Source organism: Castor canadensis, chromosome 5 (genome assembly GCF_047511655.1).
Source record: "Castor canadensis chromosome 5, mCasCan1.hap1v2, whole genome shotgun sequence".
In the NCBI taxonomy this organism is placed as follows: Eukaryota; Metazoa; Chordata; class Mammalia; order Rodentia; family Castoridae; genus Castor; species Castor canadensis.
Window position 1 is genome coordinate 165,935,473 of NC_133390.1, and position 27,025 is coordinate 165,962,497.

Genomic DNA, 27,025 nt, shown 5'->3' on the forward strand with positions numbered 1-27,025 from the left:
CCATAATGATCTCTCGGAATACTCCTTTCTGGATGGAGGAAGTGGAGGTGGTTTGACAGCGAGAATGGCAATCATATCCCCAAGGTATGTTTAAGTCTGCTGCTGTAGTTTATCGCGCCCACCAAGTCCAGGCTGCCTATCTGCAAAGCAAATTGGTCAAGACGGAGTCATTCCTAACCCGATTACATCCAGCACTGCTGTGTGTGTAGCTGGGCCGCTGACAGAGACACTGGCAATCGATCCAGAAAGGAGTCTGTCCCTCCTGCCCTCCCAAAGGCCCCCGCGGGAAGCAGGCCTGCCTGGTGCCACCCGGCAGCCCACAGAGAAGCACGGCCTCAGTCCAGAGACAAGTGCTTGTGTGTGAGCAAGAAGCCCCCAGAATATCAACGAGCAGAGAGGTCCCCATGCCAGGAAACCCCCACAAGGGCCATTTGTTCAGTGTCCTGGGAAAAGCGAACACCAACTGAGGCCTCACGGAGGCAGCCAGCAGCCAGAATGAATGTGAAAAAAGGTAACCACGCTGAGACTGACGAGGCTTGGTTACCGACACACAAATGGGACTCGTTGATTAATAATGACTATTTAGAGTCAGCAACAGGCCCAAAGAGGGGCACCCTGCTGCACTCAGAGGCGCCCACTGGCATGGATGAGGCACAGGAGAAATAAACTCAGGTGGCTCTACCCGGGACAGTGCTGAGGCGCTCACGTCTGGCATCCTCTTGATTGTTGTTAACAGCCCAGACACAAGCATGTTATTCCCGCTTTACAAGCAAAAGAACTGAAGGCCAAGGGTTTATCATTAATTCGATCATAAGATAAAGCCAGTCAACACTATTACCTAGTCATCAAGTAGAGACCTCACAAGAAGAGAATTTTTTTTTAAAAATCCACAATGTACCCATATGCATCATTTACTATAATCTAAAATATATGAATTACGTTTAGAAGCCAGAATAGTGGGTGATAAGGAGGGGGGACACTTCAAAGGGGTTTAGGGAACCTTAAGATATTGGTCCTGTTCCACTTCCTGGCCTTGGTGGTGGTTTCACTGGACTGTCAGTCACTTCATGATGACAATTCACCAAGGTGGACCGGTTCATTTTCTATACATATGTAAAAGAGATCAGAAAAGCATGGCACTGCCAGCTGCTTATTTTACAAATAAAGTTTTACTGGAACACAGCCACATCCCTTTGTTCCCTCTTTGTGCCTACTGTTCTGACCCTTTATTGAAAAATTTTGTCATGTCCTCTGGACACTATTTATAGAACACAGAACTTGATTTTGGACATATAATAAGTCTGTCTTTCTGCTCATTTTTTGTTAGGCAAAGATAAAAATGAGTTTGCAGATTTTAAGAACACATCACATAGCATAAAGGAGAAAGAGCTTCACATTACCTTAACCTGCTCACTAAAGAATTTATGTTAGCTTATAAATGAGAAGATAAGTAAGGAAATCAGAAAAAAAATCAGATGAAAATTAAGACTAAAGAGGAAAGTATTACAGGAATAATATTATTAATTATTATTATATTATTATTAAATTATTATAATATTATAAATACTGTTGTTTCACTGTGACACCCTACTTGATTACTAAGACTGGGCAGGACTCAGTTTCCTGGATATCCACACAAAACTGTTTCCAGACAGCACAAATGTCCCTAGCATCAGGACACCAAGCTGAGCTTCAACTGTCCTTGCTAACCATGACAGGCTTAGCCCTGCACACAACAGAAAGCTGGCTGATCTTGATAAAAAGCACCTTTAGCCCATTTTTCCTGCAAAAGAGGCAATTCATTTTTTGATTTGCTGGGCAAAAGAACCCTCAGGAGCCTGCCTCTTGCCAACTGCCATGTGGCACTGCCCACTCCCATCTGGGCGGCTGGCACAGATCTCGGCAAGCTGAGCAGGGGCCCCACAAGGGTCCTCAGCTCCTGGCTCCATCACAATGACCTACTTGGGATTAGAACAACATTTTAGACTGTAACTGTGTTTTATGGGTCATAAATATTGCACAGATGTTCCTTATTTACACAGACGTGGTGGATTACCATAGCCACGTTACCATGCTAATCTGGTCATTCCTGCCTGGGAAACTGGAGGGCAGGAAGTGGGAAGATGTAAGTAAACATGCATGGTGCACATTTGGGGGGGGGGTTGTTCAATAAAACAAGACAAAACAAAAACACAAACTGAAACTCTTACTAGATTTTATTCCACAACTGACATTTAATGGCAGGAGTCAAACTTTGCAAAATAGCATTTGTAGGGGTGAGAGGACAATGACAGAAATCATAACAACAGCAGGAACAGCTGGCATTGAATGTGTACTATGTATTTTATCTACTCATCTACTCTCTGACCTTCAGAACAAGTTTATGAGATGAATCTTACCATTATGCACCTTTGACAGATGAGGAAACTGAGGCAGAGGTCCAAAGTATTTTATTGGCAGAAACAACATCTAACTCTAAACCCCTTGGTCAGTGCACAACCACACAATTATCAAAAGACTTAGAAAAGCAATGTGTTTCTGCAGAAGAAAAAGCTATTTTGTGCTGTCCCATCCTGAGCCACTGAAGCACACATCAAACAAAGTCCCCAAACAATCTCAGTGACCTCTGGTAAACACAACATCCTAAACACCTCTTCTGATGGATGGTCCCCATGGTCTCTCACTCTGAAGGCAGCCAGGAGCCAAGCCTCAGGATCTAGTCTGAGCTGTCTCACTCCCTTCCCCACCTATACTCTCCCACCACTCCGGTTCAGTTTCCAGGCTCCAACTACATTGAAAGGCTTGGCTTTTCATGATGACGGGCACTGGCGCAGCCCACATAGCAGTCCTGCCCCTCCCTGGCTCGCTAATCATCACCAAGGATCAAGGCAGCCAGGAGCATCTCTGGTCCAAACAAATGTGCTGTTCCCTTGCAACAGCACCTTATGTCTGCCATCTCTATATAACGATAGCTAATGTGCTCATCTGTCCCCAAACCAGACAGTGAGCATCTGAGGGCAGGTTGTTCCTTCAGGGGTCCCTGCTAGTCTAACCCACTGGCTGACCCAGAGAGGAAACCCCGTAAACAGTAGTGGACAGAAGAACGAACTGACCAGGAAGAGAACAGAGACCTATGTGTGATGGCACAACCCTTAGTAAGATCTGCCATGAGATAGACAGTGCCTTCTTCACAGTTTCTGAGACTCCAATTTAAACATTCACAGTGACCGTGGAGATGGACAAAGTGCTTATTCTGTCAGTTACCCTGGCCCTCACCAAGCATCTATCACACGAGTGTTCGTATGGTCCATGCACTGCAGACCAAGAGGTGAAAGCAGGCTGTGTGTAAGGCAATGGCTGGTTCTGTGCCTCCTGTGTGTCCAGCACTGGACAGGTGTCCTCAGGGAAAAAGTCATCCTATGTGTCCACCACAGCATATCTGTCTCACCTCTGTGTCCTTGTGAGTGTGAAAAGGGGAAAGGGATAGAGGCTCAAGACATAAACATACCCATCCTAGCCTCTCTTTTAAGGTAGGTGTTAATAAAAATTCAATGTTTGAGATACGAGATACAGAGATCCTTACATGCTGTAAGGGTGGAATTCAGGGGGGAAAACTGTAAGTAGGAGAGTTTAAAAATTATAAAATCTTAATTACGGTATGAATGTTTCACTTCCTTACTCTTTGACTGCCATGCAATCTATTTATGATTATTTGGCTTCATTTAAAATATTTTTAAAAAATTAAATGATGGATAATAAACTTAATTCTGGAACATCTTGCCTTAAATTCCAATGATCTCAGCTAATTAGAATGACATTTCATACTAAAGAGAAAATGAGTTTGTTGTTGGGGACAAGGATGTGCCAGCAGACATAGCAGAAAATCGAGCTAGAGATTCAGCAGTGACTTCCAATCATTCACTAAGTCTGTCACCATTTCTAGAGCACCCCTCATGTGCCAAGTGCTTTCAAGGTGGTAAGCAAGACAGAATTCAAATGGGAGAAGCAAACCAATAAAGAAACAAAGACGTTGAGACAATGACGCTATTAACCTATCACCATACACAAACAACTGTGGGTAGAAAGTAAAAGATGTCTGGATGAAACTTTAAAAGAAGGAGCATCCTAAGTAGACAGAACAGCAAAAGCAAAGGCCCTGAGGTAGGCATGGGTTTCACTGTTAGAGAAAGGGAAAAAGGCCCAATGTGGCAAAATCACAAAGCAATAACCTTTCCCTGTGAATGGCAAATCATAGCCACTTCACCCTTGGCAGGGCCTGTAGTTTCCACTGCAGCCTCTCAGCTCCACGCTGTAATGTGAGGCCGTAGATAATATGGAAATGAGTGGCAGTGGATTGTCATGTTCCAGTACAATGGCTTCTTACAAATGTCGAAATTCAAATTTCATATAATCTTCATAAGCTGCAAAACACTCCTCTTCTTTTGATTAGTTACCAACCCTTGAAAGATGTAAAAGCCACTCTTCATTCACAGGTCACCATACAAAAACAAGTGGCGGGTCAGATTTGAGGTTAAACTCAATCAAGTAAGTGAATTGTAGAAGTGGGGTGGGAAGATATTATCAAGAGCCAGATCTATCGGCAATAAGTGATAATTTGGGCTTAGGGCATTATTTATTCTAAGTGCAAGAAGAGCGATTTGAAACAGGGGAGGGGCATGGTCTGATTTATGCTTTTAAAAAATTACATTGGCAGTTGTGAGGCAATTCTGATGGTGTCATCAACTTCCTTGAAAAATGTGTCAATAAGAACCAGGACTCTGTCCCCTTGATTAAGGAGTCTGGAGCAAGCCATCTTCCAATCAAAAGCCCTATGGATCTGTTGATTTCTCTTTGCATTTGAAACACTGAAGGTTTTTATTTTTCTTCAGTGTTGATTCTCAGTCCATAATTTTATAGGTTTCCCCTTTTTCATCCATCACTAAACTTGGCCTTGGAGATGTGATATTGGAGGATACATTTCCAACATCTAATGAACTTTCATTTTTATTTCCTCTCTTGATTGAAGTCACATGACCAGTAACCAATTGAAGCTAAATAATCAATGCTTTCTGTACATCTGACAGGCTCCATCATTGCCTCCAACATATTACCACAAGTACCTGCATTTCACATTTCCATTTTCCACTCATTTTTAAATGTAAGAGAAAACTTTAAAAAAACTCAATCACAGCTGTGCAGACAAAGGTAGAAGGAGAGGAAAAATTGGCCTTATGGTTGGCAGACATCAGAGTATAATGGCTTTAATTGATTTTGTAAAGTCCAAATTCAATACTGGAAGGGGCATAAATGGATAACAAAGAAAAAAGTAGCTATGCCCCTCCCCAACTTCTGCCTTCTATGAGAAAAAAAGACTTCCTTATGCTTCCCTCACCATCCCTCCCTCCAAATCCCAACTTCCAATGTCCCCTCTGGAGCCTAGATTGACTTTAGTAACTGCTCATGCTACATTTGCCAACTTGACATTCAACTTAGCCCAGTGGTCCAGCTCTAGCTAACCTGCACCAGCAGACAGGAAGTACTGCCATGTTAGTCAACCCAACAAAGCCTTTATTCTTGATGCCTCTGACCTCTTAAAAACCCAATGGCTGTCAACCCTCATTAGCATAAACAAGATTCGAGCATTTTCTAAGTGCTGGTTCCTTCATGTATCTTAAGAAATAGATAATGATTACTTCCCAGGGTTATAGTGACAGTGAAAGAAGTCACACAAGACAAACTCTCTACAAGACACTTGATAAGTTAACTCAGGCAAATAAGTAACTTCATCAAATCTATCAGTCTTCCATCCCTCTCTACCAGTCTATTAGTCAAATTTCAACCCTTTCTGTACCCATAGAAGAAAGGCCTTTTGTAGCAACACTGAGACTGAAAGAAGGGAGTCTTGAGATATGGGTCTGTGGCAGGTAGACTCCAAGATGGCCCCTAATGATCCTTACCTCAAAGTACTCACATCCTTATATAATCTCCTTCCTTGAGTGTGGGATGGACTAGTGACTAGCTTCTAATGAGCTTCATCTAATGATGAAAGTATGGGATGCCATTTTTGTGACTGGCTATGTAAGACTATGACTTCTGTCATGCTAGCAGACTGTCTCCCTTACTAAAGAAATGAAGTAAGCCACTCTGTTGAAGAGATCCATGTGGCAAGGAACTGAAGGCAGCTCTGGCCAACATCTCAGCTAAGGTCCTCTGTCCATCAGCCTGCAAGAAACTGGCTGGGCATGGTGGCTCATGCTTGTAATCATAGCTACTCAGGAGGCAGATGAGTCCACAGCCCTGGACGATATCTTAATTGCAACTTGTGAGAAATTCACAAAGGGTCCAATGGTTTGAAGCCAGTTCAGGTAAATAGTTCAAAAGACCCTATCTCAAAAAAAACCCTTCACCCAAAAGGGCTGGTGGAGTGGCCCAAGGTGAAGGCCCTGAGTTCAAACCTCAGCACCACAAAAAAACAGAAAAAAACTGAATGGTGCCAACAAAGCCATGAGCTTGGAAATAATAGGTCTTTCTCCAGTGCAGCCTTCAGGTGAGACCGCAGCCCTGGACGACATCTTAATTGCAACTTGTGAGAAACTCACAGAGTGCCCAGCTAAGCTATGCTCAGATACTGACCCATAGAAACTGTGAGATGACAAACATGTGTTGTGTTAAGTGGATAACATTTGGTAATATGCTATGCAGCAACAGTTAACTAATACAGGGTCAAACCTGTCACTTCAATTAAATTTCTGAAGTCATCCAATCCATAAGTCACCTCCAACTGCTTTCACAAATTGAAAGGACAGATCAGAGGCTCATTTAAGCTAAAGGGGAACTGTTATATTAAACTAATCTCTAGTCCTTTCTTCCAACAAAAAAGAATGTCAACTGCCAAATCTTTCTGTTTGATGCAAGTGACAAAGAAGAAAGTCAAACCATGTCATAGCCATCTCTAAGTCCAGGAGTAAGAGGTCCTGGCAGCACCCGGACTGCCCAGCCTCACACCTGGGGTTCAGGCCATGGGCTATGGGTCTCCTCAGATCATGTGGGTTACACAGGCAACAAGAAACTATAGGATGAGGACAGGGGTCCTCTGGCAACTGTTGTCTCATTATTTTATTAATCTTTATTCCACAGGAATTCTTCCCCATGCTTGTATTAAGTTCCTATGGAAAATAAAATTTCTTTTCAACTAAGAACCTAGGCTGTGAGCCCACTCCCCTGACAAGTTAGTTCAAGCAAAATCAAAGAAGCCACAGAAATAAAGGGAGAAGCATTCTCCTCCAAGGAAATGCACCCAGGATGACCTGTCCAAGCCCACAGAATGTGTCGCCTAACTGTGCTCTGGACACTAATCTGAGCTCACATCCTTCTCCCTTGCCTTGAGCTCCTTAATATATATCTTCTACTCATCCATCCACTATGCCTTCATTCAAGCTGCTCCTGAGAAAACTTGACTTTATGACAAAAGGGTTTTCCAGAGAGCTACGGTTCATCCTCTAATTCATTTACTACTCCAAACACTCGAATCCAAAGTCATTAGGTTGAAGACATACACTAAATGCCAGACACTTAAAGAGCTGTGTTACAAAGGCTTCAAACATGTTTCACATACTTCCCTGGCCTCTTCCATGATAGAGGGGGCCGTGGTGTGCACCCCAGGCCCAGAATCTAAAGAGTAGGTTACAGGCCTTGTCCAACCCTCAGTTCCTGTGTGGTCTTCAGTTGTCCTCTATCCCGTCTAAGCCCCAGCCTCCTATTTGCAAAGGGTGGCAGCCCTTTTGAGAAACAAAGATTTAAATGAAATGGTAATGCCTAAAATCAAAACATTCTGAAAATCAAATCATTGAGGTTAGAAAAAACAATTTAGCCTCTTTTTCAACTCAAGATTATCCATGAAAAGATAAGCTATTGTACTGGGAGCCCACACCTGTTTCTTTCTCCTGACATTACAACTGTCATACTGCCACCACATCTTGAGGAAAGCAATAAGTTGGGGCCTCTGGGGACTTGAGAGCAGCACAGCAATCCCTGCCACGGACCTGGCTCCAGCTACTGAGTTTATTGAGCTCTCATTGCTGCTGCTTCTGGTTTTCTTTCCTCTTCTCCAGCAATCAGGCCATCATCACTCCCCTATTTACCACCACTGCAAGCCTGTCCCCCTGGAACAGCAGGTCTCCCTCCTTCTAAGCCTTCTGAGCTTAGGGAATCAGATAAAAACTTATTAAAAGTTTTTATAAAACTCTGTCAGGCAAAGCAAGAGCTCTTAACCATCGAAAGTCAGTCAGGGGCTCTCCCTTGAAGAAAAGGCAAGAGTTCTATGTGTGTTCTGCATCTCAGCTGCTCACAGGCTCTTTGGCTTCTTTCTAGTTCTGGACAGTGCATTGGAAGGTGAGACCGCTAAATAGCAGGTAACAAGGGAGTTTTGTATGATACCTGGTATAGAGCTACCATTTACTATTTCTACACAGAATCACACAGGGTGCCTACCTATAAGTAGAGATACGTATTTGTGACCATGGACATACTCGATATGCAGTGGAAATTCATGTTTAAGATGGTAATAATTTTCACACTGTGTATTCACTATCTTACGTGTTACTTCATATCACATCCACAACTGTCTAACGAGATAGGCACTATCAGCCCCATTTTCTGATAAAGAAGTTAATGTTAACTGATTTTCCAAGGACAGACAGAGAGTAAGAAGAACGATGAAGGATCTCAAGCAGTCCGACCCCAGAGCCTATCCAGATGGGGATGAAAATATCTCCAGAGATTGTGACAAGGTCAAGTCACATTTTCAGTCTTTCCTAACAAAGAGCACTAAGCTAAAATCTGCCCATGAAATTGAGATTCATCACACAATTCATGCATGAATTGCCCATTCTCTATGACATAATAATATAACCACCACTGCTGCAGGCACCTGCAAGGTATTTTACATGCATTATCTCAAACCCTCACAAGCCCCTTGCCAGGCTGGTACAGTTGTTCCCATGGACAGATGGGGAATCTAGGCTTAGAAAGGTATAGTAACTTGCCCAAGGACACACAGCCAGTAAGGGCGAGAGCTGGGATTTAGTTCAGGTCTCTCTGACTCCAGTTCTCTTTCCAACATATTGAGGGAAATAAAATATATTTGAGGACGTGATATTCTTTTACAATGCAATTGACCTTTGCAAATTGGAAGATTCCTCTGAATCTTACATAGCTTTGATATGGAAACAATGCTGGCCTGGAAGTGTCCATAGCTAGGCTAAAACCTAGACTTAACCAGTTAGTTGTTGTGTGGCTAAGTATATCATGTAGCCTCAGTAACATGAGTTCATCTCTTTACAATGATACAACTCCACAATGACTCCATGAGAATTACATGGGACACTGTGTGACACAGACCCATGTTCCAACCTGGCCCCTGAGCCAGAAAGTGCCCATAGCATTTTTCCTTAATTCGTCAATTACTCTTTTCATTTTAAAAAAATGGAAACACTGTTTAAGACTTCTGGTTGAGTGTAAGACTAAGAGGTGGGCCCACCGTTTTGCATCTTTGCTACCATTTTCCCGCATGGGGAACAGGAAATGTTTCTCTTTTTCTCTCCCCCTTCCTGTCTATACTTTATCCTGTTATACCAAAATAAATCTTTGCTAAACCTTAAAAAAAAAAAAAAAAAAGATTTCTGGTTACGTACATTAGATGTTCCTGTAAAAGCCAGGGCACAAAATCTTCAAGACTAAAATCACTGAAAGTAACCTGAGAAATAACTTAAGATCCATTCATTCACCAATATTAAGTGAGCACTAGCTATAGGAACTGTGTAGGGCACAGAGAATCAACAGTGAGCAGGACAAAGTCCCAATCCATGTGGAGCAAAAATTCTAGTAGAAACTAATCCAAAACCAAACATCAAAATAAACAAAACAACCATTTCAGAGAGTCAAATACTATGGTTGGAGATGATGAACCTCCCTCTTCATTGGATAAGAGAAAGACTCACCTCCAGACCAGGAAGGCACCTTGATCGGCTAAGGTACTCCATGGAATTGAAGGTGCATCTCTGCTCTCTAGGCCAGTGGTTCCCAAACTTCTACATCCATCAAAGTCACTTGGTGGGTAGGTGTTACTAGTTGCTGGGCCCCACTCCAGTGATTTCAATCCAGTAGGTCTGGGGTACAGACCAAAATTTGCATCTCCAGAAAGTTCCAAGGTGATGCTGATGTTGTTGGTCCAGGGACCATGCTTTGAGAAGCACTGCCATTGAGGAACACAGCCTTACCAGAAAGCACTGAAGCAGGAAAGGACCAGAACAAGCACCCAGTCCCCTCTCATTCTGCCATACAACCTCCTGACAGTGCTCCTCATCAGCTAAACTCAATCAGAAACCAGATGCAAAGGAATTAAGGTCACAGAGCCTCACCTCAGCTGATGTCATAGTACAGAGAAGGACTCTACTAACACTAACCTCTTCCCAGCTCCTTTCCAGATTAGAGGATGCTAAAGGCTTCCCCCACTTCTGGTCTCCAGGTGCCTCGGCATCCTTTGTAGGTTCTCTTAACCTCAAACCTACCCCATGAATTGTCCCTTAGTCAGACTCTTGACATACTGGTGTTGAATTCTGTTTTCTGTAAAGAAATAAACAACCAGATCCCACATAGCTCCTCTAGTGGCAATATTTTCAAAACTCGACAAAAGCTATTCTATTTCTTCCTAAAGTAACATCTAAAATGGTAGTCAGATATCAGATGATTTTTTTTTGCTGCACAAATAAGAATTGCACGTGCAATTTGCAAGACCTGGACAGCATATGCCCCAGTATCACTCTGAACAAAGCTTTGTGGCTCTGGAATGGACAGTAGAGTAACCAATTCATCCTCTCCCAAATGTCTTTCACTCCTTAAATCAATTACCTCATCCAGAGTATTCCTAGTTTTTCAGTAGGCACAGAAGGTCACACGTCCTGAGAGATGCCTCCATCCTGGGCAAAGTGGGACAACTGGTCACCCTAACAACTTCATACCCTTGTGCTTCCTTGCAGTAATGGGGCTTCATTGAGCACCCAGCAAGAGCACCACCACCAAGAACGAACAGCATTTACTGAGCACTTCCCATTATCCTGGCCCCTGCTAAGCATTTTGTAGACACCACCTCACTGATTTCAATCATGTACAAGCAAGTTACTGCTATTAGCCTCATCTCACGTGGAGGCTCAGAGGACTCAAGAAACATGTTCAAGGTCATATTACTTATGACTTAGCCAAGACCACAGAGTGACTTAAGACCACAAAGTCTGAGCTCTGAGACATTACCCACCTGTGGGTTCCATCATGAAGAACAGATGGGCCACCTTACCTACACCTGATGTTTCCCAAAAGAAGACTAAACCCAGAGCCCAAAGGGCTTTTAGGGGATCAAGTCCAGAACTTAAGTTCTCAAAGCCAAAAGTAAGAGTTGATCTACATGCTCTTTATGGTGAGACACACAGTGAAAAACTTAGTGGATAGAATTTGATGACTTTAGAAAGTCAGATAGAAAATTATTGTATCTCAAAACCAGAGCTCCTTGAGGCAAACTCTGATATGTAAAGCAGGAGGAGTAATCACCTATCTTAAATCTACACGGTCACTATCCTGTCACTTAAATGAACTCAAGTAACTATGTCCAGCCAAGAGGCATTTTCCTAAAATGCTGTGCTTACTGGATCCCCACCAGTCTGAGGGCCATAGTCTGGGACTCTGGGATGCTGACCCTCCGGCTGCTGAACCCTCTAAGCAAATCAGTGACAGCTGCATCTAGGGGTATGCTCTGAGCTCCAGGCCACATGCAAGTTCTCCCCATGGAAACCTCCTCTTGTAAGATCAGGACAGCTGAGACTTGTGGAGAGATGGGCTTCTTTCTTGCAAAGACAGCCCCTCTTATTGCCATAAAAAATCTTCTAACATTCAGCCTTACGTGGTGGCTAAGAACCCAGATTCTGAAATGAAATGACCACAGGGTGGCTATGGTCAAGCCCTTGAATTTCCATGAAATCAATTATCTTTTCTAATACATGATCCCATGTCTGCCTCTTGGGATCAAGAGAATTCAAAGATGTCTTAAAAATCTCCAAAAAGAATTCTCATGAAAGTTTGTGAAGACAGCTTTTCCACCCAGGAATTTCAAATAAGACCTAATTTTTCTCATAAGTATGAACTTAGCACAGCAGGTGACACAAAGTAAGTGAGACAAAGAGCAGAAAGTAGTGGCTAAGAACAGAGGTTCCAGCACCAAGTTGCTTGGGCTCTAAGTCCTGGCTCTGCCACTTGCTAGCTGTGTGACCTTTGGTTCAATACTTAAGCACTTTGCTCCTCAGTTTGGATGATAATTGTACCCACATCATAAAGCTGTTAAGGAGACTTGATGAGTGACAATTAGTAAAGCCCTTGACAAGTGTTTGGCTCATTATAAGTACTTGAAGTATGCAGTAAGGCTGCCATTCCCTATGTGGCAGTCACTTCCTCTCCTGTATTTATTCCCCGGTATGCACTAGATCCTTCATGCTCTGATCCACACCCTGGTGCACCTGTGCTTTTCATAACTTTCAAACCTGGTCCCTATTATTATCCCTCTATCATCCATCATTTCATCAGCTGACTTGACATCTCCTTGTATTTTCTGCTTTCCATTCCAATGGAAGCTAAATGCTTTTCTCCCCTGTATACTCTTGAGGTTTAGAATTTCATCCCAGGAGAGAGGAACCTCCTGCTGTCACATTCTAATTGGGACTGTCCTAATGGAGTCACTGTCAGAAACCAGCAATCCTGGAAACATTCTGTTTTATCTCCTGATCTTGGGGATTTCACAACTCATGCCTTTAAGTAAACAAATTATGGATGGTATCAAATAACAAAATGGATCAACTATGAAAAAGAAGAGTTTTAATATACTGAACTTCTATCAAAGATATCAAGTGATCTTATTTTCAAGAAAAAAAAATTCTAAATCCTAAGGTCAGAAACAGAGAACTGTACCCCGTAAGACATAAAGCTCATCAGGTCATTTCACAGATGAGAACACTGGCCACGTTCACAAACATTGATAAGGCAGGGCAATTTCATTCCTCTGCATCAATTGTGCTTGCCAAGGACTCAAGTGACACCAGGGTTAAAGGCTGTCCCACAGAAAAAGCTCTGCTGTTTCTGTTGGAAGTAAGGAAGCCTGGTCCAAGAGGGTCTCAGGAGAGACAACTGAATATAGGTAGGAGATAGACACGGAGCCTGGCAAGGCCCCTTCACCAGCCCCAAGCACTTTTGTTCAAACATCTCCCTACATTTGCAACTTGGTTCTCTGCTCCCCTCCTTCTAACCAGATGCAGACGTCCTAGAATTCTCCAAGGAATCCTCATTACAAACTCAGAAATAAGGCTTTCTGCACAAAAAAACAAAATCCAATTTCATTTTGAAAAGATGATGTAAGAAAACAGAATATACATTTAAAATTTAAAATCTCTCCAAGGATGTCACCTTTTAAGGGAATAATCTAAATGTAGAAATATTACAAAGAAAAGTATAACTAACACATATGTTCTCACCTATCAAGAATTACCAACTAATTTTAACAAATCTTCTTAACATATATTCCCACTTCCAAAAGAAACAGAATACTACAGACAGAGCTAAAACATCCTTCAAGCAATGTCCCAGCTCCATTCCTCCCATGCCTCTTCTAAGGAGTGTAGCCTTCCATCTGCTTTTCATATTGACATAAACGTGCACAGTTTGACTATCAGTACATATTTGATTGTTACATCCATAAGATCAGATCTGTTTTCTTCCCACAGGAGAGGATGTGGTTTTACAGGTGCTGAGTTTGGTTCATTAACCAGAAAAGCCTGACATTTGTAAATATTCCTTAAATGGATGATCAGATTATTAACAGACGATCGTTCACGATGCTGACACAAAAGGGAGTGGCATAGTAAAATTGGGCTGCAACTATGTACAAGAAGGATTTAGCTAGTGTTGATGTCATAAGCAATTACGTACCCAAGTAGTAAGCCCAGGCATGAAAAAGTCCAGGTCAAGGTAAATTACATCTGCTTTGGCCTTGAATGGGCACCTCACTTTTATGACATTCTATATCATGAGCTAAACAAATCAAGAGTTTATGAAAGTTTGGAAGTCTGTGGGTCTTGGCCAGATAATCTATATCCCCTCTGGAACTGCAATTGCTATCAGAAGTGGGATAGACACAAAGAGCCCACCACAGTGGCCACATTTTGGACAAAGATTAAAATGCCAAAGTGGGAAACAATGAGTTAAACATGTGTGAAACATGAGAATTTTGGTGAAAGAAACTGAGTCTAGTAAAACATCCACTGTTCTTCCCCTTCCAACCCCTGGGACCTGACATATTATAAAAGATATCTCAATCAAAAGCAATGAGCTCAAGGCAAAATTCCTGGACTCTTCAATGTGATCTAGGACTCACATAGGCAAGGAGTTAAAAACCTTTAAATGTCTGAGGTTTGAGCTAAAAGTCTATGCACCGCCAAAGGATGTTCTCATATGAACATCTGGAAAAAGCAACCTGGGATGGGAGCAGTCACAAGTTACCTCTAGAGCCCCAGGTGGAACAAGTGATAAGCAACTTTGCAGACACAAAGGATAGCAGTTGAGGTTTTGGAGGTTAGATGAGCAATGCTTCAATAAGCACTAAGCCAACTTGCAGACCATACACACAGGTATTCAAATATATGCTAATTTTTATATGCAGGAAAAGGTATAGACAATAAAGGTAAGAAAGTTGACTTCATCCACTTCACTTTAAAAGTGACCGATAAGATTAGCCCCAAGCTACAGTTTTAAGCTAAGAAATTCTGTTGTAAATGTGTGTGCACTTCTTACAGGCAGCAGTGACCTTGGGTCTCTGGAATTTGCTCAAATTAATTGCACTCCTCTATCAAAAATGATGTTCAGAGAGTCAAGTCCCAGAAATACTTCTTTTCTATTTAGAACAGGCATACTTAGAACAGTGGAAATTTTATGGAAAATTCATACTAATAAAAATATCAAAATTTTTGTAAAGCTTCTGTTTGAAGCAAGGATGGTGCAGTACCTGGACTCAGTTAAGGGGTTTGCACAGTTAGGCTGAGTATGCCAATAGTTAAAAGCTCTAAGTTTCCTCTTTTCCAGTAGGCCCAATTAGGTTTACTAGTTCCTTAGTAAACCTAATTAAAATGGCCTCAAGACAACGCAACCAAAGCTTTAGAGCTGGCCTCTGCTCTGTTCCAGACAATTGTGTAGCGGAAGATAACCATCCTGAACCAGAGCCAGCTGAGGCACGTGGAAGACGATGGCGATATGCCCAGCTTCCTTAAGGCCAGAAGCTTTGGGAAAATAACTGATCACTCCTCCCACCCCACCCCACCTCTGATGTGAGACAGTTTAGAATCTTGGCCTAATGTCTTGGTTTCTGAGCTGAAAACCACTTCCTCTACACCAATACACATGCTTCCAATAAGAAAAATGTGGAAAAGTAATGCAAAAGGTGAGAAGATGGTAAAGGGACAATATTAAGCAGAGGAAAAACACATTGAATAATTTTTTTAATGACAGTTAAGAAATCCAGGGCACAGATCTGGAAATGGGAGAAGGATTAGGCATGGAAATGGCTTTAAACACCAAGCTGGTACAGTAGAGAAGAGCAAGGTCCTTGACCCAGGCCAGGTTTGTACAATTGTGCAGCCACAATGCAGCAACCCTGACCTAGACAAGTCCCCACTTCCCCCTGACCAGTAGAGGTGCCTGGCATCCATCCTTGCAAGCCCAAATTTAGCAGGGCTGAAGAGGACAAGTAATAAATAAGAAACTGCCAAAACACTCAAGTATTTCAAAGTGAAGGCCATCCAAACACTTCCCCAAGACAGGTGAAGGGTGAATTCTAAGTGTCTTGGACAAATCCTTCCTTAGGGTCACTTTGCGCCAGGGTCACTTTGTGGAAATGGCCCAACACAGCCTGGAGTTGGGACCATCATAAAGTGGTAGCTCTCCTGCTAAATACACATCCTACCTAGCCAAAAACAGTGAGAACTCCAGAGCCACACACCACCCCTCCAAGCAAATAGCTAATCTGTGAAAAATGCTAAGTTCCTGGAGAGAGATTGCACCAGAAAGCTCAATGCCAGATTGGCCCATTTGGATTTGGACAAAGCATCCCTCCTTGGACAATGTCATGAAGTCTAAACATAGTTGCCCTGAAAACATAAGGCAATCAAATTTCTTTCATGATGACTGTGCTACACCACAGCAATCAAAACTAAAGATTCAGGCATGACATGTTTTGATTCCTATAAAAATCTGTATATTACATTAAGCCTTCTTTGTTTCCATAACTTATTAAATTTCCTATGGTAGTTTTATGTAACAAAAAAAGACTCTCTGGAAATGGCCAGGAAGGTTTAACACGATACTCATTTTAAAAACTAGGATACATAAATGCAGTAAAAATTTTAGTTTTAGCTAGATATATAATATCCCTAACCTATCAATTTTTTTAGAAGTTAGTTCTCATGGAACCTACATACTATTGTGAAAGTTTTATTTCCTGGAAAACACAATATAGTTCTTCAACTTGAGGGTAAAGTTTAAAAAGTTATCTGATGGGTCTTCACATCCATTCGCTTTTACTATATGACAGTGCTAATTAACTTTTTTTCTTAATTTGGACTTAATTTTGAGATACTAAGTCTCTCTCTTTAAAAAGTGAAAGATTGTCACTGAACTGACACTGGTGGCTCCAAAATAATACGAATTTAAGGATTTCAACACATTTCAAAGATTATAATTGTATTTTTCTTCAGAAAACCAGACTTCCTCATATTTGACCATTATCTGAGGTTCCCACAATGGGCAGCTCCTGAAACAGCTCACAGTCCTCCCTCCTGTTTGGTATTCATGCCTGGGATAGCTGGGGTTTTTTATTGTTGTATGTTAATTGCACAAAATAAGGGGCTTCATTGTGACATTTTCATACTTGCATATAACATATTTTGATCATATACACCACCCAATTAGGCTCTCTTATCCTTCCTCTACTTTCCCCTTCATCCCCTTGCTCTTCCCTAATGCCCACCTCCCCTTCTATTTTCATGTCTTTTTTCTAGAATCCACATGTGAAAGAAAAAAATGCCATACTTGTCTTTCTGAGTCTAGTTTATTTTGCTTAACATGGTGATCTCCAGTTTCACATGACAGTTAATTTTATGAGTCAACTTGACTGAGCTTCAGAATGCCCAGATAACTGGTAAAGCTCCATGTGTCTATGAGTATGTTTGTAGAAGAGATTAGCATTTGAAGCGATGAACTGAGTTGAGCAGATGACCCTCCCAATAGATGGCCAATCCATGGAGGGCCTGAATAGAGCAGAGAAAAAAAAAGTGGAGGACAATCAAATCCATCCTCTGTGCTTGAACTAAGACATCCACTAACTCCTGCCCTGGGACATCAGCTCTGCTGGTTCTCAGGCCTTCAGGCTCAGATAGGACTTATACCACCAGCCCCCAAGTGCTCAGACTTACACCATCTACCTTCCCAGGTGTCCAGCTTATTAGACATTCTATTCACTTTGTTTCTTTGGAGAACCCTTATTAATGCAACAAACTTTGTGATTCCTTCCCCGTAAGTGTAGAGTAGACCTAGTGACTTGCCTCTGACAAACAGAATACAGCAAAAGTAATGGAATGTCTCAGAAGACTGTAACTTCCACCTTACTCATACTCTCTTGTCTTCTCAACCTAACGAAGCCAGTTGCTGTACTTCCAGTTGCATCATGCTATAAGGGGCCCATGTGACAAGGAAGTGAGGGCGACCTCTAGTCGGCAGCTCATGAGGAACTGAGGCCCTCAAGTGAGAGTCCATAAGTAACTGAGTCACATGGGAAACACAGGAAGCCAACTCTTCCCCACTGGAGACAGGTTGACTGCAACCCCCATCAACACCTTGACTGCAGACAGTGAGAAGCTCAGAGCTAGAGGAATAGTCTATGCTACACCAAATTTCTGACTCAAAGAAATTATGAAACAGATAACTAATATCATTCCCTTAGAGTGAGACTGGGATTTTTTTTCTTTCTTTTCCCAAAGTTGGTACCCAAGGAACAGTAAAGGTAGATCCATCACTGGACTCATGATCTTAGAGGTCAAATTCCAAGATGCTTAGGGAGAAAATAAATGGTGACATCAACTTAGAGACTATACAAATTTAAGACAGAGTATGATAATGTGACAAAATTATTTTTAATTAGATTAATAACTTCTCACATTCAATCCAACTTTACAAAATCAAAAAGATAATCATACATTCACACTCTTTAAAATGTCTTTCTTTGCTATCTCTAACATTACCAGCAGTCCCTGTTTTACCTTGTTCTAGGTCAGTGTCGAAACAAAATGCAGAACTATGCATCTCCATTCTGATGTTCCCACAAAAAGGAACCAGGACTGGCACTAGTGGAGTGGCTCAAGCCTAGCAAGCATGAGGCCTAAGTTCAAACCCCTGTGCCACAAATAAAAAAGGACCAGAACTCTTTAAACAATAACTGGAGGTATGTTTGGGTCAGAAAACCTGTTGTCACAGAAAAATAAAGATTCTCTCAAAGAGAGATGTGATGAAAAAGGACCTGGTTTGAAGGAGCTCCTACTGACCAAACTTGTATCATTTCAGTAGCAAAAACAGAAAAACCATAATTACAATCAATTAAAGGAACTCCAGACAATCCAAGGCCACTGATACATAATGACAATCCAATAATAAGCACTTTTTTAGAAGTCCTGCTTGCTGATGCAAATTCACTTAAAGAATTCATCCATTCACACTCACTAACAAAGAGGCAAATATACCTACCATCAATTAAGGGAGGACAATCAGAAATGGGTTGTGATCTTGTGGCTGGTTTCAGAACCACTGGGACAAAGGAGACTAAAGCAACATCAGGAGCGGTCTGAAAAGAAACAGACTTTGAGGGTTCTCAGAAGTGTGAGCTGAGAATATTGCTCAGTAACGTGTGTGTGTGTGTGTGTGTGTGTGTTTGAGCATTGCATCCTCCAAGTGTGAAGGATGAGCTTCACGGTGCCAAGAAAGGTCAATGTCTGTGAACAGCTTTTTAAGAAGAGCAACACACGGAACTGGGCAGGAGGATTGTGAGTTTGAGGCCAGCTTAGGCTACATAGTAAATAGTGAGACCTTGTCTCAAAAAAACCAAGGGCTGGAGATATAGCTCAATGGTAGCGTGCATGCCTTGAATGCATGAGGCCCTGGTTTGATCCCTAGCACTGGAAAGAAAAAAGCAGTACATGGATTGTCAGTATACAGAGAGTTGATGGAAGCCCCCTGCAAAGGCAGAGACAAACCAATATGGAACTGTTCGTCTTGATTGGAAACAAGGAGCCAAAAATGTTGTATCTACCACTGATGTGGGGCACCTGCTCTTCTGTTAAATTCCCATATTCTTGGCTTAGTGAAAAAGGAAATGGATGGGTGGTCTATTCTCTCCTCCTACCCATGTACACGATACCAAAACACTACAGGCACAAGTATTTGCATCTTCATTTTTAATGGCCATTGCCAAGTTAGCACTCAAAAATGCTGCTTCAATTTCCACTACTCAACAATGAACAAAGCCACCTAATTGCTCAGATTCTTGCCAAAATTCGATACTCTCAAATACTTTAACTTTTGCCAAATTGACGGGTGACAGAGAAGAATGCTAGTTCATGTATTTAACTCATAATCTAAAGAGACTAAAAAGTGTAAGCAATTGAAAAAGAGTAACCCTTGAAAATAGTTAATACAAGAAACTATTATGGAAACTGACAAGAGGTAAGGAACAGTAACGCTACTCCCTCGATCCCCATCTTGGGCCAGGGACTGAGCTTGACAATTAACAGGAACTCTCTCCAGCCCTTACAACACCAAGACACTGGTGTTTCCACTTTACAGATGCAGAAATAATGGTTCAGAATAGTGAAATGACTCGTCAAGGTCATACCATAAGTACACTGAGCAGCTGGGATTTACCCTTCAGTGTAAATGAAAGTTCATACTCAGAAATGAAAATTTTAAATTTTATTACATAAAAAAATCACCCACCCTAAGTGCACCCTTCCATCATTTTTAGTAAAGTTATAGTTACACAACCATTGCCATTCCAGTCTTCAAATCTTCCTATCACCCAAAAACGTTCCCTCCTATCCTCTTGCTGGACTCCTGGCCTTGTGCCTAACCCTAGGCAACCAGTGCTCTGCCCTCTGCCGCTATAGATTTGCCTTTTCTGGGTCTCTCATGTAATATAAAGTCTTCTGTATCTGGCTTCTTTCACTTAGCATACTGTTTTCAGAGTGCAGTCATACTGAAGCAGCCATCTTTAGTTCATTCCTTTTTATCACTAGCAGTCTCCCATTGGCTTCACCAGTTGATGGACATTTGGACTGTTTTCAGTTGGGGCAACTATGAATAATGATGCTCTGAACATTCATGCTTGTGTCTTTCTGTGCACATATGTTTTCCTTTTTGTTGGGTAGATTCCTAGAAGTGTATTTACTGGATCCTATGGCAAGTATATGTTTAACTTTTTAAAGAAACTGACAAACTGCTTACCAAAGTGGCTTTACCATTTGTCATTCCCTCCAGCATCCAATAAAAAATTTAAGCTGAATATTCAAGAAATGTGAAAGCATTTACACAGGTTCCGCTCTTGCACTGTGTGTGTCTGTGTATGCGTGTGTATGTGTGAGACATGCTTCAGCAGCTTGACTCCAGTGTGACAAAAATTCAGTCTCCTCTGCCCCCCAGTCTTGTAGACCTATTTCCATTTATAAGGAACTCACCAGTCTGGTGGTGGCTTGGATGGGGCTGCTAAGCAGCCCTCCCTGTGTATATACCTAGGATGGGCCAAGTAAGAAAATGCTGAAATTTGGGGACAAAACAGGCCCTAATGACCACAGCTTCTGCCCAGTACTTCATGCTTCCACCACTCTGCTTTATTAATTCCCATTTTTCATGGCTGACTTCCAGGAGGTCCGCTGGGATCTGCCTCTAGAATCCTCGCCAGGCCCCTCTGATTTCTCCTTAGAATCTGCAACTCTTACCCATAGATAAGAAGTAAATGGCATTCCCTTGGTCATTTCTCCCTCTCACAAACAAATAAAAGAATCCAGCAAGCCCACATCAAATGCTGAATTCCATGACCCTAACCAGTCACCCTGGCTCACCTGGACACAATGCTATTGATCACTGCTGTCCCTGTGGCTACGTCTGATTGTTATTAATCCATTAAAAAAAATCTGTAGTTTTCTTCCTCTCCAAACCAATTTGAATCCAGTTTATAAAATGTCATGAGACACTCTGACTGCTTTCTAACATCTACAGGAGGTTGGCTTCTAGATCCAATTCTGTAATATGTTTGCAAATGTTGTTATACCTGTCCGACACGGTTTGTTTTCCACAATCTCATAGCTTTTTTATTTGTTTATTGGAATTCCACAGCCCACTGTATGTTTTCTTCTTCTTTGCTTGTTTATCAAGTGCACAAAGCATCTTCCTCCACCCCCCAGTCCTCCTGTAGAGTAGCACGCACTTAATTTCTAGGTAGGGTAAGAAATGGAAATGGGACCAGGGACAGAACCCAATGGCAAGGAGAAATGTCTGCAGGAGGGTGGTAAGAAGGGGGAAGGTTATACCCAAATACTTTCTTGTTATGACACATAGCCAACTGTAGTTCTTAATTAGTTCTAATTCAAAAGTTAAAATGTGCTTAACATGCAGGGCTGGTGGAATGGCTTCAGCAGTAAAGTGCCTACCTAGCAAACAGGAAGCCCTGGGTTTAAACCCCAGTACCACCAAAACAAAAAAAAAATGTGCTTAACACTAAACATTCCCTATCTAAACCCTTAAATGACCAACAGTACTAGTATCATCTCTTGGAAAATTTGAAATCTCTGTCGAAAATCAATTACAGGGAATCAAGCCCCCTAAAAAAGAAAAGAAGAAAAACAAACTCATCACCAAAACCCAGCCATCCCATGGTCCAATTCTTAATTCAGTTAGACATCGGCACCTGACCCCTAGCCTGTGTATGTACCCCAATGGCAAGGTAAGTAACAGACCAGGTTCCCCTTTTGGAAAAAGTGCCTACTCTGCACAGGCAGGCTTCTATTCACTCTTCATCCTACTCAGTCTTCATGAAATCCAGTTGGAGTATCTATAATTATCCCCACTTTACAGGTGAGAAGCTGGGGATGTGAGAAGATAAGTGACTTGCCCAAGCTGGCGTAGACAGTAAAAGGCAGAGGCGGGCTTCAAGTCAAGGACTTTAGACTCCAAAGCTCGCTCTTTTCTCCAAACCATGCCTCCTCCTGAGTTGAATTCCCTGTTTCCCCATCCCGATTGCTGAAAGACTCAACCATCTCTTCATCATCATCAGTAAATATTTATCAAGGACCACTCCTATATAGCATTGCTCTTGTTTCCACAGCAACACACTGTCAGAGAGTCATGAGAGTATCCCATGCTTGAAAGGACGATGCTGTAACTTCCTCTGATCATGGCTCTGAAAGGTGACAGTTACACTACTACAGGGGACACCATCTCGGCTGGCAGCCTGGAGCCTGCGGGAACTGTACTGAGGACAAACAAGAAAGAATTCAAGTGGAGGAGAAAGATAATTGGTTATAACCCAAGAGGTGGTCTGCATTTATGAGAAGTTTGTGATGGTTGCTGGAATAGAATTCAATCCAGGTTTGCACATTAATTGTTCTTTTATTAGGAAACAAATCAAGAAATCTAAGACAGAAAGTAAAATTCAACTGTACTGCTAACAGTTCCCCAGAGGTACCTGGCAACGATTATGGAGTTAAGTGACTACATTGCCAGCAATCACCATCTCATATCAGTCCCCTTTAAGGTCTGTTTTTGTTCACAGTATACAAATTCTGAAACCCACTGATAAATGTACTAATTATCCTCTTGTCTCTTTAACTGCTTCTCTCTTTCCTCATCCCAAATCATGTTTGCAACACGGTTAGCCAGCTGTTTTTTTTTTTTTCACTATAATTCCTTACCAAAATTGTCATGGCTCATGAAACACATGCTAGAGTAAAGAAGAAGGAAATTGTCTTTTGATGACAAGCTTCTGCCTTTGACTTTTGGACACCGTGACCAACATGTTACAGCAAAACCTACCATCCCAGCTATGTCCTGGATGTAAGCTTACGAATTGAAATTGCTTTCAAGACTGGGAATCTTAAGATCAAAGGAATATGGATAACACATCACTGAGTTTTAAAATGCATTATTTATCCAGATGTAACAAAAGTTTTAAATAAGATACTTTAAAAGAAAACAAGCTATTTTCATATTTATAGTAGTTTTGGATTCTGACAATACTGCATTTAGGAACAGAATGAGACAATAAGTCCATTTTTAAAAGTCAACACTTGCAGCATCTCTGCCTCTACAAATACAGATGTTCACAAGGAAACCAAGAAAATCTAATTTAAATGAATCTAGTTAGCATTAAACCAGAGGGAAGAGGAGAGATATATACAGAAAATCCCCATTTCTATAAAGGACCGAGGCTTAGAATGCACCAAATCCCCAACACAAGCTAATCCTACTCCTTTTAGGAGCCCCGGGAACAAACGCAGCCACTTGCTAAATAGATGCTATAGCAGATTTGCACCAGGCTCAGGTAGACCCAAAAAAGAAACATATGGCGCCTTTAACAGCCGATTCCTTCCCAAACTGGACTCCAGGATTGCTTTTCTTTCCCATGTGTTCCAAAAAGCAAACAAAGAAAAGGTGCTTGCTCTTCACACTTCTCTAAATGTTTTAACAAAAGGCTGCTGAATAAACACATTACTCATTTAAAAATTGAAAAGAAGTTCTATTCCTGAGATGAAAGCAACTAGATTTGCATTTTAACAGTTGTGGGCGAGCGCCACCTGGCGGGAGCATCCGGAACGAGCGTGCGTTCAGCTCTGGACAGCTTGAGGAATTGGTCGGTACGGGTTTTACAGCTTGCTATCCTAGAATGGTCTAGACCCTTGATGGAGTATTTTTGATCCTGTTACTGCCGCGGGAACGTGAGTACTACTACTGTGTGGTCGGCCAGCCAGGCATTGGAGTATGGTAAAATCAGAGTCACGAATCATACCCGGATCCATAGGACTGCCCCAGCATCCTTCTTCCCAGCGCACCTAACACAGACCCCAAAATGAGGGAAAAAGAATGGTACACCATCTTTACAATGGTATCGCAGCTGTCCCTCATCTCTGTCTTGCTAGTCCAACCTTTCAGTTTCACATACCTCAAAAGCAGTGTTTTCGTCGCCCAACTTCCCGGCCTCGGGACTTCCCCAGAAGTCCCATGCTCAATTTCCATTTTAGTATCAAGAGAGGGAGAATCTAACGCGTTCCCAGTGGAATGTCACTCCAGCGGTTCTTACTCTCAAAAGCAGCTTGTTTAAAAACATTACCCTTCCCGTGTTCACGGTTCCCAGGTTCATGGCCTATCTTCCCTTTCTTTCTTTCTTCTCTTTCTTTCTTTCTTTCTTTTCTTTCTTCTTCCGTCTCTTCTCTCTCTCTCTCTCTCTCTCTCTCTCTCTCTCTCTCTCTCTCTCTCTCTCACCCCCCTCCCCTCCCCCTCTCTCTTTCTCATATATGGTCATAGTTGTTGCTTAGCAATCCAAAAAGAACCTTTTCCTAAGTTACCCTTGCTTCTCTTAACCTGACCCACGATCCCAACAATCTCAGCCTGGCGTGGTCGTATCAGAGGCAATGGTGCTAGGAAACTCCAAGGTGATTTTGAACTTGGAGGTATACCTGCATCACTTCTTTCTCTCTGTCCCTCCACTGCGAACTATTTGGGGACCCGGGAATGGAAGCTGCCTGCGGTGCAATTTAATGACGTCTAAGATCCCTGTTCTTACTGGGTCACCTGAGCATGAACTTTCCGTTGGGAACGTACATACCACAGCGCACACTGGAGAAATGCCTGTGGTCAAACCCAAATACGAGTCCCCCGAAGTTTGCAGGAGCAGCCAGGCTTGCAGGTCAAAGCCACTCCACTTGAAGGGCCTTAACAGGGGTACCCATTACTCTGGATAATGGCACAGGGTGGGACAGAGGTATTGTTGTCTCGGTCATTAACGAACACCACACACCCCCGCCCCCATATGTGTCTTCAGCGGCTAGCTTAAAGCGAAGCTGAGAGAAGCAGCCTGTTTAGAACAGGACTGGAGCTTCCTGTGTCTCCGGCGCCCTGACAGCCTCGGCCTGCTAGGGACCTGTCCTCCCCACTTACATCGTGCGCAGCCCAAGGTGCTCAAGGGAGAGAATGCTCTCCCCGGGCGCCGACGCCGCTCCTCATCTCGCCGCCCCAAACACTCAAGTGACAGATTCCGACAAGTGGGAGGCAGCAAGTGGAAATACTCGCAACAACCGCGGAAAGTTACTCCAGCCCGGGGGGCCCGCAGGGAAGTAACGCGAGGAACTTGGAGAAACGCGGGCTGCCGGGGGACGCGAGGGACCGAGCACGCTGGCCCCGGAGCGCCTGGACCCAGCAGCTGGGATTCGGGCTCGGGCCACCCGAAGCTGCGCCCCCAGCGAACCCGCACAACTTTCTCCTCCGAGGACCGTGCGGTGGGGATCGGGCGCCCCGGGGAAGAGCGGGGACCGGGCGGGCGCACTCACCTGCGGCGCTCTGCGCCCGGGCGCCGGGCAGCGGCGACAGCTGCAGCCGCAGGAGCAGGCTGAGGGCGAGCGCGGCGAGGCTCGCCATCCGGGCGGCGGCGGGCGGCTCAGCCCCTTCCCGCGGGGGCCGGGGCCGGGACTGGGGCGGGCGCGGGGCGGCCCCGCATCGCCGGCACGGCCGCAGGCTGTGCGCGCCTCTGGACGCCCAGGCTGGCTCCGCTCGGGCTCCGGGAGCCGGCGCCGCTGCGCTCCGAACCGAGCCGAAGCGCGGCGCAAACTGAGGCTGGAGGCTGGGCGGGGGCGGGACGCGGGGGCCGGGGGGCGGTGTCCCCCGAGTCCTAACGCCGCCGCCGCCGCCGCCGCCGTCGCCGCCGCCCGCCCGGGCGCTCCGCCTCGGCCGCGCACACACCCTCGCGCGCACGCCCGCGCCTGGCACACGCCCGCGGCTGGCACACGCGGGCTCCCCCACGCACCCTCTCCCGGGCTGGCCGGCTCCCGGCAGTTCGCACAGTCACGCGCGTACACACATCACCCTCTCACCCACACGACCGGCAGGGTCCTCGCCTCTTCTCCCCGCGCCCTGCCATGCAGCCAAGCATCGCCTGCCCTGCGGGGTCGCAGGTATGGGGGCGGCGGGGGGAGGAAGGAGAGAGGGAGCAGCGCTATGAACTCGGGGTGGGGGAACAGGTGAATGTGGAGGCGGTGATGGGGAAGAGGAAGGAAAGAGGAAGCGGTTGGACCCTCTCAACTCGGAATGCGGGGCCAGGTGAATTGCGGGGTGTGGGGGGTGTCTTCCCCAAAGCTGGGGCAGGCAGCTGCTGGAGAGGGTCTCTGGCACACCCCTGAGATGACAATTTCATCTAAGAGTTCTCTCTCTCTCTCTCTGTCTCCCTCTCTCCCCTCTCCTCTCCTGGGTTCATCACTGACCATGCTGCAATCATTCCCCCCACACTGCCACCTTGTCAGCCTCCCAGCACCTGCACACACACCCTCCCCCTTGTTTGTCGCATCTCCTCCTTTTCTCTGGCCACTTTCCCCCCTCCCTTTCTTAGGAGACAGAACCACAAGCTTTTTCCTTTTTTCTTCCTGGCTGAACAAAGACCTGGTTGGGTCTGAACGCCTAAAACGGTAGATGAGAGCCAAGTCGAAGATGTCTCTCACAGCCCACGGGGCTGGGGCTTTCTGCCGCCCGGGTTTTGGATGGTGGTCGAGGATGTAATAAAAGCCAAGGATGGGGACACCCCGAGATCTCAATTCCCACCTTGTGAACTCTTTGCTACCTGGCCGAAGCCCTCCTTCTG

General features: G+C 43.8%; 1 protein-coding gene across 11 annotated transcripts in view; it reads right to left on the minus strand.

Moving 5' to 3' along the window:
* The window catches only part of Ptprt (protein tyrosine phosphatase receptor type T), a 1,025,960-nt gene extending 1,000,148 nt beyond the window's left edge, over nucleotides 1-25,812 (minus strand). For 9 of the 11 annotated variants that reach the window (XM_074074793.1, XM_074074790.1, XM_074074786.1 and 6 more), the window contains exon 1: nucleotides 25,725-25,806. Coding sequence is in view for 2 of the 11 variants with exons in the window: in XM_074074791.1 (XP_073930892.1) it covers nucleotides 25,725-25,812 (88 nt within the window). In the remaining 9 variants the exon portion in view is untranslated. Of the gene's footprint in view, nucleotides 1-25,724 lie in introns of all 11 variants that reach the window. The other 2 variants (XM_074074791.1, XM_074074788.1) reach the window with 1 other exon arrangement.
* Between the last annotated feature and the right edge of the window lie 1,213 nt (nucleotides 25,813-27,025).